This window comes from Sorex araneus, chromosome X (assembly GCF_027595985.1).
Source record: "Sorex araneus isolate mSorAra2 chromosome X, mSorAra2.pri, whole genome shotgun sequence".
Lineage (NCBI taxonomy): Eukaryota > Metazoa > Chordata > Mammalia > Eulipotyphla > Soricidae > Sorex > Sorex araneus.
Window position 1 is genome coordinate 344,246,145 of NC_073313.1, and position 22,198 is coordinate 344,268,342.

Here is a 22,198-nt window from a genome sequence, read left to right on the forward strand (position 1 = left end):
TGCAAGGCAAACGCCCTACCTGCTGTGCTATCACTCCAGCCCCGTAACAGCTTTGTTTTAAACAGATATTTTATAATTTTAATTTCAACACTATAACTGAATTCAAGATAGAGCTCATCCTACAGCAGTCCAGATTCCATTTGAAAGGTTTTTCTACTCCAAAGTTCCAAGAAATTCTTGTTAGGAACCCTTCTCCCAGTTTAGGTATTAACACACAGACTCAACATGGTTTGGCCCACCTCTTTGCTCTTCTAGCAAGTTTACTTAAAAAGCAATGAGCATGAAGGAGACCGTGGCTGACTTGCAGCAATGCTTTTAGCTGTTTTTTACTTAATGATGAGAATGTTCTTTGATTCATGCACGTTTTGATAGCTGGCTTAACTAACACTGAAAACTACTTTTTTACATACCTTAGTTTAAACTGTATCCTCTGAAGATCTATCTATCTCAGGGACAGCATTTTCTTCCTAGGCATGAAAGGGTTTAAGATCATGTAAGACTTAAAATTCTCTTGCTAGTTTAATCAGTTTCAACCAAGGATTCTCAACCTTTCTGAAGTGATGAGCCATTATAAGACTGTCCAGTGCTGGTTCAGTGTTAAGATATATTTTTTTCGAGTTTTACATTGGCATAATTGTGGTCTGTTTAAAATTCTTGGGTAGGGAAATGTAGGAAGAACCACAACATAGAAATTGAAAATATAATCATTTTCCAGAGCCTACTGGAGCCCACCAACTTCCACCTTGACGCCAAGCAGAAAGGTCTCGCCATCAGTCTCCCCCTTCTGCCAAGTGTCAGTGGAGCTCCAGAAGGGTGGGCAGGAAAGAAAGGAGCCTAGAAGTCAGTGTCAAGTGTTTTCCAAAGAAATCAATTTTGTGGCACATTCCTTTTACCTGCTTGTTCCTTCAATGTCACTCCTCTGCTATTCTCTCTTTTCCTGGGAGTTTGTTGATTTATTCAAGTTAGCAGGAGCTCAGGATTTTAAAACTTTGGAGTACTTCTAAATAGGCTGAGAATTCCTGGTGTAACCAAAAATTATGTGGTCTTAAACCTTTTAAATTTAGTATTTTAGCTAGAAATAAAGGACTTAATTTCACCCCAACAATATTTTCTAGTGGTTAGTATTTATAAGGAAAAATATACAAATTACAAATATGCATTACTGCAGCACCACAGCATGCAAATTAAGAGTTCTCAGCCAGAGCATTTTAGCAAATAAGTTTTTAAAAATATTTGGCTAGGCAATTAAACTTAAACTGATGACTATTATTTTTTTTTTGGTTTTTTTTGGGTCACACCCGGTGATGCACAGGGGTTACTCCTGGCTCTTCACTCAGGAATTAACCCTGGCGGTGCTCAGGGGATCATATGGGATGCTGGGATTAGAACCCGGGTCGGCCGCGTGCAAGGCAAACGCCCTACCCGCTGTGCTATGGCTCCAGCCCCAACTGATGACTATTATTCTGACTAAATTATTTGAAAAAATATAATACAAAACCAAAATTTCCTTTTAACTGATAAAATGTTGGCTTAGTTATATATGTTTACATTTTCCAGAAGTTAAGAAACTGTTCCTTAAAATTCCAGAATTTTTGAGATTTTATCAGTAGCAAGGTATCAACAGCTTCATTTTCAGTTTTCTACACCAACACTTTACTCATCAATGTATCATTTCATGTGTTCAAGATGAACAGATCTGGGTTAATATTCTGCTACAAGAACAGAACAATCTGTGGCTTAAATGAAGGTAAATAGCTTATGGAATACCACAAGACCTGAAATGATGAGACTCTAAAAACCTGCAAATTTAGAGCCACAATTTACCGTAATTGTTTATCCAACTTAAAGCAGAGTTTTGTACAGATGAGAATCTGATTGAGCTATAAGTTATAAATAGATATAGATACACACACGGACACAGATTCAGAAGGATGAGGGTGTGACTCAATAACCCATCTGGTTAGTCAATCTCTGTAGCAGCATGAAGAAAGCCCAAACTTTTCCAGAATGTTCATAAAAGTGTTATGCAGGATCTGGATAATCTACATCTTATACCTATAAAAATGCACAGTCCAGGGTGTTACTGTTAATCAGTAATGTTTCATAAAAGCAGGATTTGGGCACTGTGATTGAAGAGCAAAAAGACTAGCTGAGGCAGCTCAGAACCCTTCCAGCCACATGGCTGCTGTTTGAATCTGAGACTTCAGACAGATAAAACAAACACGGAAATAATTTAAATTTTAACGAAAATGTGAATCATTACTAAAGTGAATAAAAATTCATGAGTCAGAATAGCATGCAATTTTTTTTATTGTTTTCTAAATCTATTTGTACACTTAATACTTTCTATTAACTTCACAAACAGTATACAGGCCATAGTGATATTAAGCTGAATATACTCTTCAGAAAAGGAACAAAATATTGCCTGTGAAGCAACTGCTAATTATACAACACTGTAAACTAATACTATAATTATTAAACTGTTAAACTTTCAATAATGCCAATAACATCAATCCCACCTGTAAAAAAACTGGTTAAAACGTTTGTTAAAATCATGCAAAGTGAACATTTCATGAAAATGTTAGTGTACACTTAAGATAATAAAACCAAATATAGCAACTAGCAAGTACAATGACTGCTCAAGTAAATAAATTATTCATTAAATTAATAAAAATTCATTAGATGATAACCATCACAGATATAACACTAAAATTCAGGTACTAGTGCACCTACAACTTCAACATATACAGTCTTCTCTGTGACTGAGGATACACTGCCAAAATCAATTCTATATAAATAATGCTCAAACAGTAAGTCCAATACTTGGAGACAGGTACATTTCTAGTCCACTCAGTATTGAAATATGATCATTTCCATCACTCTACTAACAATAAATGAAAAATCACACCAGTCTTATCTTTTATCTGTTATGTTTTTAGTCATTAGAAAGTATCTCCTTTCATATGATCCTTCTTCAGAATCAACATGTTAATTTAGGAATAGATAAAGTAAATACACTATGCCCTGCTACAGAAGACAATATTTTCATTTAACCCAGTTATTTCCTTGTCAGCTGCTAGTTGACACTGACTTTTCTGTTGTAACTATCTCCTTGTTCGCCTATTCCAAAATATTCATTACTGACTATTATTATTATCATCTATGTTATCCTGATTTCCCAAAGCATTTAGTATCTTTCCTTTCACTTCAAGGGTTAATATGAAATGTTGGGAACACAATTTAACGAGTTAGAGTAGACCAGGCTGGGTTCTCAAGCAGGTGAATGGTGCTTGAAACCAGGTCTGGGAATATCTAGAGACCATCCAGGAGACAGAGAGGTCATTGGCCTTCCCTGCTGACATGGTCCTTGCACCTCTTAATTGCCAGTTACTGGGGCTATACTTTATGCACCAATGACTTACTTTCTTATCAAGTTTCATAGCCTTCTTTATTGTATATTTTCTACTTAAACTTTTAAAACTTTTTAATCAGCAACTTGTCTAGTATATAGAATACTTATTCTCAAGTTATAGAGCATTTACTTTTACTCTTTGGAATACTCTAATGTTTCCATTTCTATTTTGATTCTAAGAGCAAAATTTATTTCTGCTTCATCTTACACCATATCTTCTTTCAAATACTTGATGAGTGAATGTTCTACAAAAAGGTTTTTTAGTTTCTTATTTTGTTTGGCAAAATAAGCCCTCTGTTTAATAAACTACTTCTGACTTTATACTCAAATCTTATCTCAAAAAAATTTTATGGGTTATGTACCAATGAAAGTTGAAAGTATTTGAGTTCTTAAGTTTCTAACTAAAATCACGGTGGAGGCTGATTGATGACCATCATCTTTTCCTACCTATACTTTCCTTTCTTTCCTATATTATACCTTTCTTTCTTTCCTAATATTATACCTCCCTGTATTTCTTTCCTATATTATGCCTTCTCATCCATTATTTCTAATGACATATAAAAAATGACATGCATGGACAGTTTCACTATAAAACTCAATACAGTGACACTATTCTACTTCTGCTTATGTTCCCTTAAAGAATGCTTTCTCTTTCCTCTCCAAAACCTGTACTCTCAGGAGAGGCAGCTGCATGAAGCTCTGAAGAATCTTTTGAGAGCCTCGTGTAACTTGAACGCTGGCTTCGCTTGTGTGCCATGCTTTTCAGATTTTCATTCTGATTAGAGGTGGGGTTGGAGCTGGAACCAGGCCTTAAAATGACCTGTGAAGTATCCCTAATTCCCTCCATTTCATCGAAATTCTGATTAGCTCTGTTGGCTGGAGCACTGTTGTTGTTCAGAGTCACAGTACTGGGTGTTCGATTCAGATTGTAGGCTTTTTGGCACGATGGCCAGTTTTCTTCAGGGCTGCTGGCTATCAGGCTACACTCAGAAGGGCTTTTCTTGTCTTCAGAGCAAATGGACATCCGAGCTATGATTGGATCCTGTAGGCCACTCAAGCTATGTGGTATTCCCCGCTTGCCAGTGTGACCGTCATCTTCGAGTTCTATGAGGTTTGCCTTCTCAAGCTGGGAGTCATCAGCAGCTTCATTGTGAAGAGAGTGGTTAGGAGAACTCTCATTGGATCTTACTCCTGAATCAGAGGAATCTTTTTTGTCAAGAAGCGCATCTGATAAATACTCTTTAGCCTTAATGAAGGTTCTAATGGGCTCAGCACTGTGCTCAGGAGACTTTGACGCTCTCTCTACTTTCCCTTCAGCCTTTTTATCTTTGTCATCTTTGAGCAGTGGGGTATTATCTGATTCTTCTGGCCCAGACTCGTCTTCATCACTTGGAAGTTTCTGATAGCGCAGTCCACCTCCTTTAAGCTTCAAGTCTGTCTGGAAGAGACTAGACCTTTCTGAAGATTTCTTGCCTGAAAGAAGCTTACTGCCTGACTGATCAGATTTTTCATCTTCTTCAGTTATAGGATCCAAGGGTGAAGCATCACTAGTAGAAACCCCTGATGATGAATAATCTATAACATCTCCCCTCTTCATTAAAAATGACTTCCTTCCATCATCTTGCTTTGGCTCACTGTCCTTCCCTTTTTCTGGTTCTAGATTAGAATGAATAGAGCCCCCTGATGAACTCTGACCCATATAATATGTGCTATGTGGGGAAGATCTGCCACTAATTGTCGCAGAACCTGTTCCCCCTTCTAATTGTGACATCTGAGCAATATATTCTCTATAGGCATCCCTATACTCAGCCTGCACCTTATCAGTAAGCTTTGAAATTTCAATACTGGAATCCTGGGAATTAAGACTTGAGAGACTTGGTGTTCTGCGAGTTTGTGACTGTAAAGACAAAAAAAAAATTAATTCAAATAAGCAAAAAAAAAAAAAGAAGCCATAAAAACACACCAGAAAATAAAAAGAAAATAACTACCTATAAACAGTATATTGAACAATCTCATTGTTATTTTCAAAGAAAAAATATGTAACAAGTTTCCCCTTAAAGCTGTCTCTTTGACAACTATCGGACTTAAGAAAATAGCCATTAAAAACTGTTTTTATAAACTTGCTAATACTGTAAAGTAATCCAGAATTGATTTACCTTTATGCCATTATACTATTTTATTATTTTCACTTATCAACTCCTGAAATTTTAGAAATTTTATCAACAATCTTTTCCAGAAGAATATGGTTTTTTAATAGAAGGATGGGCTTCATCTTAATCTATAAAATTTACATTGGTATTCAAGAAATTATTTTCTGGGGCTGGAGCGATAGCACAGTGGGTAGGGCATTTGCCTTGCTCGAGGCCAACCAGGGTTCAATTCCCAGAATCCCATGTGGTCCCCCAGCACCGCCAGGAGTAACTCCTGAGTACATGAGCCAGGAGTAACCCCTGTGCATTGCTGGGTGTGACCCTCCAAAAAATTATTTTCTGAATGATTACAGAAATGCCCCAAACATAATAGCAATGAATTAAATATCTCCTTTAGTCTTAGTTTAAAAATGACAATAAATACCTGCCAACTTAGATTACTGTGACGTGGGGCACCCTCATCCAGGCCAAGGGTATTCAGTTCTTCAAAGCTGAAGTTCAGTGTGTAGGGTGCTTGATTGGAAAGCTCAGTATGAGGTAATTCATTGTGTGAAGAATGACGAGCAGATTCACCATGAGAAACTGGGCCACTGTTGTTTTCATTCAGCAAGCGGGGTTCTTCGGGGACCACTTGGTTTTCTGCATTTCTCATTTCTAATACCTTAGCAGAAGGTTAAAATAACATCAATATCCACATTGACAAATCACATTTCAGAAGTTTAGACATTAACAGACGAGAATTAAATGTCACTAAATGGTAAAAGCATATTTTAAGCAGCCATACTGCTATGGGAGAAAAAGATACCTCTGAACAGAACGGGATTCAGTTTTATAAAGCAGCATAGACAAATGGCACTTACAGCCAAGAAACAGGTGGGAGTCAGTGGACAGAAAATTGCCAAGTAGAAGGTGGATAAGGCCCCAGTAGCCAAAAACCTCCAGAACTCAACCACCACTATACTCATAGACACTCTCCACATGCTCGGACAAGCCTCACTCATGAGTGAATCCACAGGAAAAACCCAGGTATGAGGGACTTGTGACTGAAAATCCAGGTTCAATGGAACTGGGAATGGGTGACCTCTCCCCATCTCTCCCTTTTTCTGGCAGCTTGGTAGTCACACCCACAAGCCACCTCTGGCCCCATATAATCTAATTAACTGCTATAATCCAGAGACTCAATATAAATCTCTCAGAAGAGAGCACAGAATGATATGCCATAGCCATGCTGCCAGATCCTGTACCAGGCTGTTTCATCTGGAGAAACCCAGAGAGGGGCGGATGAGGCCCTCCCCACCCCAACAGAGCCAGCCCTGGCAGTCGAAAATTTCCAGAACTCAACTGCAGTCATGCTCACAGCCACTGACCATACACCTGGACGAGCCTCACAGAAGTCTACTTCTGTACATCTTGTACTTTACACTACCAATATACCAAGAGTAACACACTACATTTGATTGGGCTTAAAGAAGAAGGCAAGCAATCTTAGGGGGAAATATATTTATACAGATATAGATAGAAGCACACAAGTTTCAACATGTTACTGATCTTTTATAGAAGGGCTTAATGGCTCCTGGGTGAAATACAACAATCTTCACATACTTTTCTCTAAGAAATCTTTTTTGTCTCATTTTTAATAGATTATTCATAACAAACAATACAACATAAGTTATTTCAGTTCTGCTTGGGCGGCAGGGTTTGGAGTTCGGGATGGAAATATGGGGGTGGGACGGTGTAAAGATGGTGGAACTGGTGTTTGAATAATAAAGGTAATCAAATACTGTGAACAACTTTATAAAAATAAAATAAAAATAAAGAAAAAATTGCCAAGAGACATTAAGAATAAGGGGAAACTCTAGCTGAACTGATTTGATAGGGTTCCTGCTGGTGGCAGGCCAGGTGGTCAGTCTGATTTGGGAGATGGAATATGAAGAATCCATCAGATACCACAATGAGTGAGGGTTGTCTAAATGGACTTTGAGATTCTTGTTAAAACTCACGTGGCAGACAACAAGTTTTACATCCTTTAGATGAGACTCAACAGCGTTACATCAGGAGAGCGTTTTTAGTCAGAAACCATGGAGAACAGGCATGTGTTCAGAAAAAGATCTCTTACTTAATTTTCCGAAGATACTCAGGGGGAAAGTTTGAAGAGTATTGCTGGGTTTACTTTGTGTAATAAACTATACAACAGTAATCATTACCTGTAAAGTACAGCTTTTGCATGTTTTAAAAAATATTAAAAAAAACAATTCAGACCATATTTGCTTATCATCTTAGACCATATAAAAACATAAATCTAGAAGCTTTGGTATAATGAAAGTCTACAGATATAAATATCTTACTGTGCTTCTAAAAAGGTGCCAATCTCCAAAATTCATATTCATCTCTTTCTTCAGCTCATCAATGTTACATTGAGCTAATACACGACCATTTATGTTTGCCTGAAGAAAAATAAACAAAATGTGAGACATTATGAAATAATTTGTGATTTAAAAAGAACACTTGCTAATTATAATTCAACAGATTAGAAAACATTAGTTAAAAAAGGTTTATCACTCCATGTAATAATATAATAAATAAGTTGAATTTATACAACATAAGTCACTTAATAAAGCCAGGACATTTTCCTATGTCTTAAGCACTTAAGAAAAACGTACACTTTTTTTTAAGGAACCAATACAAGTGCTAACCCCTCCAACTATTCCCCAAAATACCTATGCTGAGCAATAACAAAACACAAAATGTTAATTTAAAAGAACATGTGAAAACCTATGCTCACCACAGCATAATTTACAATAGCCAAGATCTGAAACAGTCCAAGTGCCCAACAATTGAACAAAGAAAATGTGGTATTTATAGATAATGGAATATTATTCAGTTATGGGAAAAGATGTGCTCTTGTAGTTTGCTGCAACTAGGATAGAATTAGAGATTGTTAAGAAAAAAAAAGGGACTAAACACCAATATTTCATGCATACATGGAATTATAAAGAAACAAGACAAGGGATTAGAAAATTTCTGATGGAAACAAATCCTGAAATAAGGTCAACAGAACTGTTGCCTAAAGGAAAGGAAATGAGATACTAGTGGAGGGATGTTCATGCCCTGGTGCTGGGCATGGTGCAAAATCACGGCAAGTATAAAATATTAATATTGGTGGAAGGTAGGGAGAAGGCAGGTATGATGGCCTATGAATCAACAATTCAGTGGGATAGCCAGAATCTGGAAATAACCTGAATGTCCAAGAACACAAGACATATAACACTATCTCAGCCATAAGAAAAGATGAAGCCATACAGTGTGCTGTTACGTGGATGAACCTGGAGAGTATCCAGATTGAAGTTACCAGGATCTGGAGAGTATCGCGTTCAGTGAAATCAGTCAGAGGAAAGGAACAAAATCAGAGTGATCTTCCTCATATGTGGAATATAAGGAAACTTCGTAGGGGAATATGATATGCCCAAAGGCAGTAGAAATGAAGAGCAGGAGAACTGGTTTTCAGTAGGAAGCTTGCCATTGGAGTGTGACTGGGGATAACTTATGGAAGGGAAAACAGTTGTGGAGGGTCGAAAATGTGCCTGCCACTGAGGCAGACTGGGAAGCAGGAAGGAAACTGGGCACACTGGTGGAAGATAGTGGATACTGGTAAAGGGACTGGTGTTGGAATATTGTATGCCTGAAACTCAATCAAACATTTTTTTAACTTTGTAATTCTCAGTGATTCAATAAAAAAAAATCAACAAAATCTGCACAATTCATTCTTTCCTGATTCTACTCATGCTTTCATAGGAGAAAGTCAGTTGTACCTGGGAAAGGCAGCAAGTGATGCTTCTGCAAATAGGGATCAACACTAACTAGGTCTATAAGGATGTTATCTGAAATCTGACTAAATGTAAGTTAAAGTTAAGATGAGTAAAATAGTATCAGTATTTCCTTTAAAAAAATTTAAAGCCATTTTTTAAATATGCCAACACCAGAGACTTGTTAATAATAATATGCTTTATTATTAATTTTAACAGCGGCTTCATTATGGTTATCTTTGGAAAAAGTATACAAAATGGAAATATCTATGACCAGGAACTAGTATATTCCTTGCAATCAGACATCAATGTCCAACTTTGTGGAAGTTACCAGAATTGAAAAAAATGGGATCTAGGAAGAAATAAATTTCTGCAAATGTCGCTTTGCAAACCCATATCTAAGAGGTTTTATCAAAAGGAATATGATCATAGATCCTACTAGGCATGAAAAAGAGATTATTTTTGGAAAATAAATAAAATAAGTAGGTTTACTTTATAATTACCAAAGTACAAATAAATAATACAATTGAAGAAAATGTAACAGAAGAAACCACTTCCAATTTCTGTGTTGTAAACTTATAAATGAGTTAGTGTTCATCAAAATGTGAAATCTCATTTCTTTTTTAAAATTTATTTATTTTATTGAATCACCATGTGGAAAGTTACAAAGCTTTCAGGCTTATGTCTCAGTTATACAATGCTCGAACACCCGTCTCTTCACCAGTGCACATATTCTACCACCAAAATCCCCAGTATACCTCCCACCCCCAACCCCCACCCCCGCCTGCGTAGCTGATAAATTTCACTTCACTTACTCTTTACCTTGATTACATTCCATATTTCAACACCAAATTCACTATTGTTGCTGGAGTTCCCCCCCCAAAAAACAGCCCTGCTGACAAGGAAGCATTTGATAATTAGTTTTCCATTGCTGAGAATAAAGAACGGTTTGGGAGTTCTGTATTTTGGTATTTTAGTAACTAAGTCCAGGGAGATTTATGTTAGAAATTGCATCATTTCCCTTCCTGGGGCAGCATGGGGCTATGGCTTAGTTCACCGTCTAGAGACACTGCTGCAAGCATCTGCTGATACCAAAGTAGTCTAGCTGGCCTCCGGATCGTGGTTGATCAGCATCAGAGCAGCTGCACAAACGTGTGGCCACCTGGGTCGCATCTTGGTGAAGAGCCGTGAAATCTCATTTCTTATCAAGATTATTTTCCCCCATTTTTTCAATAATGCTATAATATAACTATTTTATTTTCCTTGACCAATTCTGACTAAGGGATAAGAGGAAAGTTTTAGAATATAAAATAGTAAGTATAAGGTTTGCATTTCCATTTAAATTTCCCACTACAACAAAGAACCTGTCTTTGAGAAGCTGAACACAAAATGGTCACCCTCCAGAGACCTTGTACCATACCCTCACCCTGCTTCAAGCCGGCAAGTAAATGCAAACATCACCTTTTTAATTGTTGCACAATACTGAGGCAGCATACTCTGGTCCAACCCTTCTATTTGTTTCAGTTTCTCACAAACTGCATCCACATTCATTGAGTTCAGTGATATCACTGGTCCCGAGGCTGGGCCTGATCCCTAGATAAGTCATGGTTAAAATTAGATATGAAAAGCATTTGCTGGAAGACATAGAGAGTCAAGTGGCAGAGAAACATACATAAAGTTATGCTACGAAGCACTTTGATGAATAACACATTTTCAAAGTGAAAACAAGGCACGTGTATAATATAGGGGAATGCCAAGAGGGAACAGATTTAACCACTGCTGGATTTGAATGAGTAGCTTGTTTTCTAGCAGATACAACCTGATATAGGCCACTTTTCTAATAGGGAACATTCCATGATCTAAGACTGTGCTAACTTCTTAACAATTTATTGTCTAACCTGGAAAAAAAGAGAGGCAATAATACAGGAAGAACGGGGATTTGAAATAAGGGGAGAAAATAAGAGCTTTTTATTATATTATAAAATTACAAAAGATAAATCTAAAAAATAATTTTAAAGTTTCCTATGCTAAAGAGAGTAGATGTCTCCAGAGATTATCTTAATACGCAACACTGAAGCTTTAACTCTTGATCGTACCTTTTATCCAGATCTAGACTTTCCCTTAACAATCAACACAATAATTATGTACATAGAAAAACAGTAGTATTACCTTTTTGACATGTGAAAATAAGAATTTTATTAAAATTTGGTTTCATTTAAAGGAAAAGCCAAAGTAATATATAACTCTAGTACTAAGAAGGAATTCTGCTGTGTGAGATTCTCGCAGAATCTCGCATGGCAGAGCCTGGCAAGCTACCCGTGGCATATTCGATATGCCAAAAACAGTAACAATAATAGGCCTCATTCCCCTGATCCTGAATGCGACTGGGACGAATGGAGATATTACTGGCACCCGCTCGAGCAAATTGATGAGCAATGGGACAACAGTGATACAGTGATACTTAGAAGGAATATCTTTTGAATGTGATAGTGATGAAGAAGTATCTGTCTATGTCCCACTATCTATGAATTATCCCAGGTGCAGATGTGGACACTGAGGCCTAGAGAGGTTGACTACAGCCGCAGGAAAAAAGAATTCAAAAGAACAAGCCAGTGGCATATACTGGATAGAACCCTGGCATGTTTCACAAATTCTCGCTTTCTTTATGCCAACTGTCTATTTTTGAGGAGTTTATAGAAGTTATTTATACCCACAATGAAGTCAACTAGAATAAGCAATTCTGTCTTTAAAGAAGTAAATTTGTAAGTCCAATGGCTTCTTTTATAATTATCAGTACAAAAGTAGACTATAATATTACAAACTGCCTGCTAGCCAGCTGCTTAAATGTATTCCTAAAGTGAAAGCATAACATTGAATTATGAATAGACATGTATATACACATTATATATAGCATGTATGAAATACTATATGTAAATATCAATAGAGCTATTAGCAGACAGTTGGGATGCTAATTTTCTGAGAATAAGGGGGTTTTAGCAAGCTTATAATACAGGCTCATAAAAATCTGGAAATTAATAACTTGGAATATACTGCACAAAACATTTATTCAGGGTTTATTTTAAATTTAATATGAATATAAAATATGCCACATACTATGTAGCTTGAGGTTCAAAAATATTAAAAGAAAAATGCGTAATTTAGTTTTCAATATCCTTACACACAGGTCTGTTTTCTGCCTGGATGACTATAGCTAATATTCAGTGTTAATTACACCCTATCTACTAAGGAAACTTGAAATGTTTTCTATGAATTTTTAATAACTAATTTTTAAATAATTTTTAATTTTTAATAATAATTAAAAATTTTTAATTTTTAATAACTTATTAAATCATTTATTTCTTTAGTTCAAAGAAACTTTATTAAAATAATCACACACCCCCAAATCCATACAATTTAATGAATTTTAATGTATTCACGTAGTTGTGAAACCATTGCCACAGTGAATTTTAGGTTGTTTTTCTAGCCCTAAATAAAAACTTCTGTACCCATTAGAAGTAATTCCCCACCCTCTCCAAGTCCTAACAATCCTGGGCATCCACTCCCAGTCCTAGGCAATTTACTTTCCATTTATAGAGATTGTTCTATTCCGGACAATTCATAATATGGACTTATACAATATGTGAACTTTTGTGACTAGCTTTTTTCATTTAATATGTTCTCAATGTTTAACCATACTATAGCTCATTATTCTCTATTGCTAAGCAATACTTATCATTTAAATGAGAACAATGGTTTTTTTTTAACTGAATTTGTATGATACAATATATTTTTATTTTTCAACCTGTCTCCTCTCTGGACACATTTATATATATTCAATTCCTTGGTGCAAAAATCAGAAATTTGATCATCCAAACAACTAATGATCATACTGGATTATAACTCATAAGATGAAATTAACACCAGTGAGTCCACAGTGATATTAATAAGTGAATTGCAATTTTTTTCTTATAGAATTCTAATTAATAAATGTAGAAGAGGGAACCAGAAAATGACCAAGGGAACCAGAGGGAATCAGGAAAACACCATAGTAGTGGCTATTCACAATAATTGCTGATCAATGCCAAAATTAATGAGGAAGTTAAACATAAATAAGATGCTTGCAAAGCTTCAAAGGCACTCGTTCTTTGCAAAGGTGAAAATGAAAGTTTACAGTGCTGGGCTAGGAATATCACTCAGTGCAAGAGCACTTCCCTTGCATGTGTGAGGCCCCAATCCCTAGAATATACCACACTCACAATGTTGAAACCCTTGCAGACAATGCCTCAGCTGAGTGATAAAGGTTAGTTAGCATTAACAGTGGTGAGGCTCAAGATAACCAGACACTACAACAAAGATGCCCTAGCATCATTCCTGTGTCTCTTGTGCTAAAAGCATTTAAATACCACCTAGTCATGAAAAAATTGCAAGAAACAAAAAAGGGAATAGTTTACAGGGGCCATGAATGTAGTTTGGAGTCCTTGCCTTGCATGTGTAAAGCCCTGGGTTCCATCCATGGCATCACACACACACACACACACACACACACACACACACACACACACACACACACACACACAAATATTGGACCAGTATTCTTTAAAAGTGTTAATTAAGATCATGAAAACAAGGAAAGACTAACAAAATGACCACAGATTAGAGAACGTTTACAGGAGTTTAAGGAAAATTTTGTTAAGGAGAAATAACAACAACAAAAACCAAACCGTAACTGGATTGGCTCTTAGACCAGAAAAATTACACTAGTAGAAAAACTGATAAAATGCAAAAGCCCATAGTTGAGGTAACAGAATTGTACCCATTTTAAAGCCAGCTCTTGAGAAATATACTATAGTCACAAAAAATGTTAAAATGAAGACATTTTAAGTCTAAAATTATTTTAAGGGTTTCTCTTTTTGGTTTTATTTTTTGGCTACACTGGCAGTGCTCTGGGACTATTCCTGGCTCTGCACTCAGGAATTACTACTCCTAGCAGCACTCAGGGGACCATGTGGTATGCCGGAGATCATACTTGGATCAGTTGTGTGGAAGGCAGATGCCCTATCAGCTCCATAATTTCTCCAGCCTCACTTAAGGTTTTTGGTCTTTTTTCTTTAAAATCATAAAATTCCTCTATTTTTATGTTAAAACACACAAGTGCAATAGACATGGAACAGATTCAGTCTGTCAGTAATCTAGGGGGAGAAATGTAAAACATTTTGCAAAGAATCTGAAAATTAACATTCACAAAGATATTATTCTTTCTCTAAAACAAAAATACCACACAATTTTATTTTATCAATTTAAAAAACATTTTGTCCCTCACTGGGTAAAAAAGTATTTTCTTTGACTTTTAGACACTATAGGAAATAAACAGACACTTGTAAGAGCTTTGTAATTTCATCAAAACTATAATCTGAATATTGATCACTTTTACATTGGGCTTTAACACAATACAGGACAAATTATCAATAAATTATAAGATGTTATAATATGCTTCTTTGGAAAGAAGAAAAATGGTAATTACCTGAATGATGTGTAATAAAATTATTTTGAAACCAGATAAATCTTATAGCAAAGCAGTAATTTTGGTGGAAATATTTTAAGAAGAAGAAGAAATATGATAAGGAAAAAACAAATTCAATTATTTAATAGGTAAATTCTTAATAAAAACTAATTATAGTACTTTGACAATATACAGAATGGTATTACTTTAAAGTTTATAATGCATTCCTATTTGAAATTTACCTGTTTTAAGTCAATTATTTCAATTTACAAAATTATTTTCTAATAAGAAAACTTTAAATGCAGATGTTAGTTTGTTTAAACAGTTAATATATAAACTTCAAAATTCACATAAACTAGAAATCTTGAGGTAAAAATCAAGCTAACTTGATACATTTAAATTACTTTGATGTAATTATGTAATTTTATATTGTAAGTATATTAAAATCAAACTTTGAAACATTATTATTTTTGGTAAATTTATTAAGCTTAGAATTGATTAGCCAGAAATGGATGCCATGCAAAGGCTGAAAGCTGCTGTCAAAAAAAAAAAACTAAAGCCATGAAATGAGCAGATTTATGAACAGCCAGCAACTAGTTGCCAATGATTACTTTTTTAAGAGCCTAAAGGAATAATGAGTAAAATTTCACTAAAAGTTTCTGTACCTGTCTTTGTTTGTTAAACCCAGAGTCACACGGCTTTAAGGAAGGAATAAAACAGAATGAAGGACAGAACTTAAAGTAAAACATCAAACACACACATATGATAAGCATAGGGAGCCCTTTAACTTTCCATAACTTCACAGCAAACATAGCAAGGAACACTCACATGTACAAGTACAGTTTAAATTCATTAATATTGCTGTTAAGTTTAAAAGTGTACTCTCAAAATTTGTATTGTTTCTATTAAAAGAATAACCATATACTCAATAAGAAAATCTATTTGCTATGAAAAGTCAATAATCCTATTATATACAAACTTAAAATTAATTTTTAAACTCACTCTGATTAAGGTTACTAGAGTTAACTGGTAAGATAAAGTTTAAATACTTGATATTCACATAATCACTTCATAAAATAAAGTATCAATTTATGCCACAGCTAACATTCATAAATATGCTTTTCAAATTTGGGTTTGTTTCATTGGACATGGTGCACGTAACAGATGCACTGAAACACTGAAAAAAGTTTTAAGAAGCCTTCAACTCACTAAATCATGGACGTCATGAAGAAAAACATCCAAGCACTATGATTAACATCTATTCAGTCATGTAGATTTTTTAAAAAATTAACTCAAAGTATTCACCACTGATATTATTTTTCTTCACTTAATTAAATTGGTAAATATTCTCCAAAAGTTAAAAATAATCTAGAGATGCCCATGCAGACTAGAAATTAATTTGCAATACTTTTTTAGTATAATGAAGTGGAAGGCTTTGTTTACCTAATATGAGATGTTTTTCTTTAAACATATTCAATTACTTACTCATGGGACTCTTGTTCTCTAGTTTATCTCAATCTGACTAGAAAGAGAATTCCCCCCCCTATATTTCTTTAGAGACTTAAATATCAAAAGAGGAGTACTAATAAAATTACAGTACACTATAATATACTCAAAAACAAAAGAAAGATATTGTTAACCTAATTAAAAAATGTAACTTCTCAAGCTGCAAAAGAATTTATCTACCCAAAGTTGATAGATGAGGATTAACACTACATTTTAAGGGTAATTTTTAAAATAGCACTAAAAAACTGCAATGAACATGACTATCATATTTATTAACTTTTAACTATACCCTAGGACTTCAATGATAACATTATTGCAATATCTTATTTCAGTAAAAATATCTCAACCTATTATAATTTGTTAAAAGTTCAGGAAAAGAATGTTTTCATGAGTTGAATTTTGGCACAAAGACATTCAAGTCAGGAATGAATGTGATTTTTCACTATATTATTAGAGGAAAAGTTAACCGATACTTTTACAAACTGAGCTGAAATAATTAAAACGTACTATTGGGGGGCAAGAGAAATAGTACAGAGGTTAAGGTGCTTGCCTTGAGTGCAGCCAACCCCAATTTGATCCTGGGCATCATCCCAAGCATTAACAAGAGTGGTCTCTGAGCACAGAGTAGGAGTAATCCTGAGCATAGTAAGGTGTGCCTCCATGAAGGGTAGGGGGGCAGAAGGGGAGAAAGGGGGGGAGAGAGAGAGAGAAAGAGAGAGATGGAGAGAGAGAGAGAGGGAGAGAAGGAGGGAAAGAGAGAAGGAGGGAGAGAGGGGGAGAGGGAGAGGGAGAAAGAGAGGGGGAGAGGGCGGGACGGAGAGAGGAAGAGAAAGAGAGGGCACTTTAAATTCTGTAGAAAGCGTGAGTCAGCCCAGATGGAGAGAAGTTCCTAAAGCTGACAGTTTCTTCCTGCTGGGAGCCTTCACCCCAAATGCAAGTTGAATGCCCCACCCCCGCATTTCTTACCCTTGGCATCTTTAACATTCGCATCCAAGTCTGTTCCTGAACAATGAAAGACAGCTTGATTTGGGACATATATTTGTTTGCAAATATGTTATAAACTCTAAACCAGTGGTGGAAATAAAAAAATCATCTATAGGTGGGCCTCATCTTTTTTGTGTGTATGTTCCTTTACTTTTTAATTGATTTTAATTTCACCACTTAATAATACCTTTATTGAATATTTAGTAGCTTTTATCAGTTTCCTAAAGGAAAACTAACAGAAAAATAAAAACAAGGACACTGCATTAGCACTTGTTTTAGCAATTCTAACATTATTTGCAGTGAGACTGTTATCAGTGATTTGATGCATTTTCAATGAGATATAAGTTATCTAAATAATGCTGCTGACTAAAGGTATCAAGTAACCTCTGTGGCTGAGAAAGTGGAGGGAGAACAACTCAGTTAATACCAATAAGTCCCTTGACAACTCTCAAAATTCATCAGCTCAATGTGGGCAAGATTTTCATCTGTTTGGTACACTGCGACTTCGTACTGGAAAACCTCTCAATAAAAATTCAGTATCTCTGCTAAACGTGAACAGTCAACAGTTATCTTTTATATCAAGATAAATAACTCAAGAAAGAGTAAAAGAATTTTTTTAAAAAGTACTATATGAGCCTAAGAAGCAGCTCGAGAGCTGGAGCACATGTGTTGCATGCCTGAGTTCCATCCCTGGCACCACATGGTTCACTGAGCCCACTCTGTTGACAGCGACCATGGTGGTCTCTGACTTGAGAACCAGCATTAACCCATGTGGACCAAGTATTTTCAGAGCACTGCCAGAGCACTGGTGGGAAGAGGCCCCTCTTATCCTTCCCCACACCATCTCACAGTGAAACAGCATGAAGAGAAATGCTCTATCATATCTTCCTCTAAAGAAATGCTTTTCAATGAAATCCAAGTTCGCACCATGAGTGCTATCACTGTCACTGTTATCCCATTGCTCATTGATTTGCTCGAGCGGGCACCAGTAATATCTCCACTGTGAGACTTGTTACTGTTTTTGACATATTGAATATGCCACGGGTAGCTTGCCAGGCTCTGCCATGCAGGCAAGATACTCTCGGTAGCTTGCTGGGCTCTCCGAGAGGGGTGGAGGAATCAAACCCGGGTCGGCCGCTTGCAAGGCAAATGCCCTACCCGCTGTGCTATCGCTCCAGCCCATGAATGCTATACCCTAAATAAAAAGACTACAGTATAACTCTGAAGCATGATCACAAAATGTCATTAAGGAGGCCTGACTAGGTGCTTCTTTTGACAGATCCTACACACGCAGTGCCACAGTAGAACAAGTGCCAGCTGCACGCAAGACAAACACCTTTACTTCACCAGCCCTCAATGAATTTTCAATGAAATTCATATAAACTGATTTGTACTCTTCTCTCTAATGAGACAAAAGTTATTTAAAATGAAATCACTTTAATTTCTAAGTGTCAAAAGTTTTATAGAATTTGCTCTTTGGAATAGTAGTAACAATGACTAATAACTTCTAAACTAATGCTAAGACTCAGTAATCTTTTAAGTCAGAACTATGAGGTGGTCTGCTTTATCTAGATGAATATTAATATTTGAAAAATTAAGTAATTTATCCAAAAGAAAAAAATTAAAGCTGAGGATCTATTTAATGTGAAAGAATACGTATTTGGACTTCTTCACGCTTATTATTAATGGGAGCAAAGAAGGCATGAAACAGAAGAATGGGCTGATCCAGGGCACGCAGACTCCACTCCACACCTGGCATCCTCTGCGGTGAGCCTGAGTGGAGGTACAGACTCTCAGGCTCTAGTGTCTGTCTGAACAATGCCTCTGGACCAGATAGATCATGGCTACTGATGCCCTCCGAGAGCTCCCAAGAGCAAAGCCAAATCCAAGATGGGGGCCAGAATTCTCCTCTTATTGATTTTATAAACAGGGTATCAAATTAAGCTGCCATCTTACCAAAGGGATTTCTGCAGTAAAGGTTTGAAGAAAAACAAAGAGACCGGGTTCTATCTAGCACTCTGTGAAATATAACATGGGTCCAATATTAATATTTTTCCCAATTTTTGTAAGACTTGGCAGATATTTTCTCTATTTTTAAATTCTAAGAAAAAATATTATTGGTTTAGAAAGTTAACTTTGTAAAATACTTGGACATATTTATAATTTATCGGGTAACATTTGGCTGGCTTTCACAAACTATAAGTACTGTAATATTCCTTTTGTGTGAAAGTCAATTATTTTTATAAGGATTTACTTTATAAAGGCTTAAATTTCTTGTGGTAAAAAAAGATGGGCCCACCTGTATTGAAAAGACTGTTTGGTCAAATCTGACTTTTAATTGGGTATTTTAAAATTTTATTTATTTATTTTTTACTGTAATGACAAAATTAAAATGTAAAGCTCTTGACTTATCTATGTCAGGAAGTATTTCATATAGGGTGCAATGGAATGAACAGAGGTGAAATCATCCATGGTCCTGTTATCTCAGAAAAACATAATATTTTTAGTACAGAACAGGAAAGCACTAAAAGGCTAAATAATTTTCATGTATTTCTGAGTTGGTTCAAGATTCCAGACCATGAACAGATGTTTCTTCCTATTTCCACCACTGCAGTGTCTAGTTTTTACTAGTCTTCTACAAAGTGAGTTTTCTTTATTCTATTATCATTGTTAATTTCTTAAAAGCAAAGAAAGGTTGGTAAGCATCTCTAATTCACTAGGCAGATAATCATAAAACTATCTTTTAATATTAAAAGAACAGCAAATTATATGGTTACTTTATTAAAGTCACTAACTTATGTAGAGCACCTTTACTCTTTTTTATTAGATTTCTAAACACATCTCAAGAATTACATTATTTCCCCTTCCCAAAAAACAAAATTTGATGAATGCTCCTTCAGTGGTCCCTGAAAAAAACCCTACAGACACCTTTTAGTTACAAGTGTTTGTACACATTTTTAAATACGAGAACTACTACAACATGTCTGTGTCACTGAGACCATCAAATTCTTTTTCAAAGGTTTGTTGATGCCCCACTTGGTGAAGTTTGTTGAAGAATGTTAACTCTGAATGACATGAATGAATCTAGGTATTAAAGGCTCTCTGACAACACCAAATGCCATTGCTGCATATAGTGGCAATGACCCTTGAACGAAAGCAAAACCCAAAACCTAAAATAGAATTATGGCTTATTCAGCATATCATTCTTGGAGAAGTGAAGTTGCTCACACACTCCAGCTGAAATATTCATGACTTTAAAGACACATCAACCCCACAAAGAAAACATCAGAATAGTTTTCTTTCTCTAACACTAACTCAAAAAATTACTGCCTCCAAATATTCATTATTTTAGGAAAAATTATGATAAACCTGAACTGCAGATTTCACAGCATTATTTCTGCCCTGTCTTTTTCCACTGTAGCTGCAAACTGAGGATATGGCATAATATTTTGCAAATAAGTCAGAAGGTAAAGTATAAATTGGATTCTTAAGTTCCCCACCAAGTAAAAAGAGTTATTTTTTACACCTTCATCAATTTAATGTACAAAGTCTTGAACAGTAAAGTGATTTCCTATACAAATCTATTTATTGAATAAACCTCTATTAAGGTACTGGTAAAAGATGTTTAAATAACTCCTTCTGTATGGTGAGCTAACTGTTTACCTGCAAATTTTGTTTATGAAATGTGAACACTTCAGTCAAGAATGAGTCACTAAGATGAAAAACAAACTAAGACTATGCCATCTAGTTTAATGTTCATCAACTGGGAACCATAGGGCTTTCTGTGGACCCAGAATATTCCAACAAAGCCCATGGTGGAAATTACATAAACATGGGGTCCCAGCACGAGAGTAGGAGGCCAACCAACAGTACAAGGGGAGCCACAGTCCAAAAGGGTTGAAAAATACTGATTTAGATCATACTGTCTTCTTTGTGGTCTAAAGGGTTAACCTGCATATTTTTAAAAACAATTCTATGTATATAGTACCAATGGTAGGTTTAAGAAAAATAGTTAAAGGTGAAGAATAGTCAAAGGTGAAAACTTATTCATCTCTAAGAAGCAAATTTCACCAACATCAGGAATGTTCCTGACAGCTGCCAGAAAAACTCTTTTTTTTCCCCCCTACAATTAAAAAAAATATCCATGTCATGTCACTGGGACAAGGGGGAAAGCAGGAAGGAATAAAGAGTAAAGTGACATTAGGTTTTCAATTAATCCACAAACTATGATTATTAGTACTCAACTACTCTGCACGAGCTTCCCATCACACCACAAATGCAGAGTTAGTGAACTGCTGTCATTACAATTAAGACAGTTGTTACTGCCAAAGAAGCGATGAGATGCTTGCACTCCACACCACAGGACTACTCCGTTACCCTCGAGGAGTCTGTGGGTGAAGAAAGCCCCTCAGCAGCATCCTCCTTGATAACCTCCTAACAACACAAAACAAGAGTGTGGGTGAAAGGTGAAGGGATGAGCTGAACAAAGGTGAGGAACAAACATGAGGTTAAAATAATAACACTATACAGTGACTGTATTTGACTAGAGTCTTCCTTTGATGACATTTGGAAGTTTAGCAGTTAGAGAGCTACAGCTTTTGCTTCCTAATTTATAAAAAAGAATTAAGAGGAATTTTCTTTTTTAAGTTGTTAAACTACATTTGTCATCAGGAGTAGCTAAATTTTAGGCACAAATGTGCTTTGTTTTAGTCTAGACTCAGCAAATTTGAATAATTTTCCTTACCTATTTAGTTCTGTGATTAGTTAAATTTTTTTTCATTATATATCTCCAATTTTCATATGGCAGGGTTAATACATATATCACATTAAGGTCCTTCTAAAA

At 35.7% G+C, this 22,198-nt stretch overlaps 1 protein-coding gene across 6 annotated transcripts in view; it reads right to left on the minus strand.

The window, feature by feature from the left end:
- Positions 1-931: 931 nt before the first annotated feature.
- KIDINS220 (kinase D interacting substrate 220) overlaps positions 932-22,198 on the minus strand; it is a 105,440-nt gene continuing 84,173 nt past the window's right edge. For 4 of the 6 annotated variants that reach the window (XM_055119853.1, XM_055119851.1, XM_055119852.1 and 1 more), the window contains 4 exons: positions 10,827-10,958; positions 7,908-8,006; positions 5,987-6,223; positions 932-5,309 (listed from right to left, as the gene is read on the minus strand). In XM_055119853.1, coding sequence (XP_054975828.1) covers positions 4,047-5,309; positions 5,987-6,223; positions 7,908-8,006; positions 10,827-10,958 — 1,731 coding nt within the window. In that variant the 3' untranslated portion in view covers positions 932-4,046. Of the gene's footprint in view, positions 5,310-5,986; positions 6,224-7,907; positions 8,007-10,826; positions 10,959-15,530; positions 15,564-17,337; positions 17,374-21,732; positions 21,790-22,198 lie in introns of all 6 variants that reach the window. The other 2 variants (XM_055119849.1, XM_055119848.1) reach the window with 1 other exon arrangement.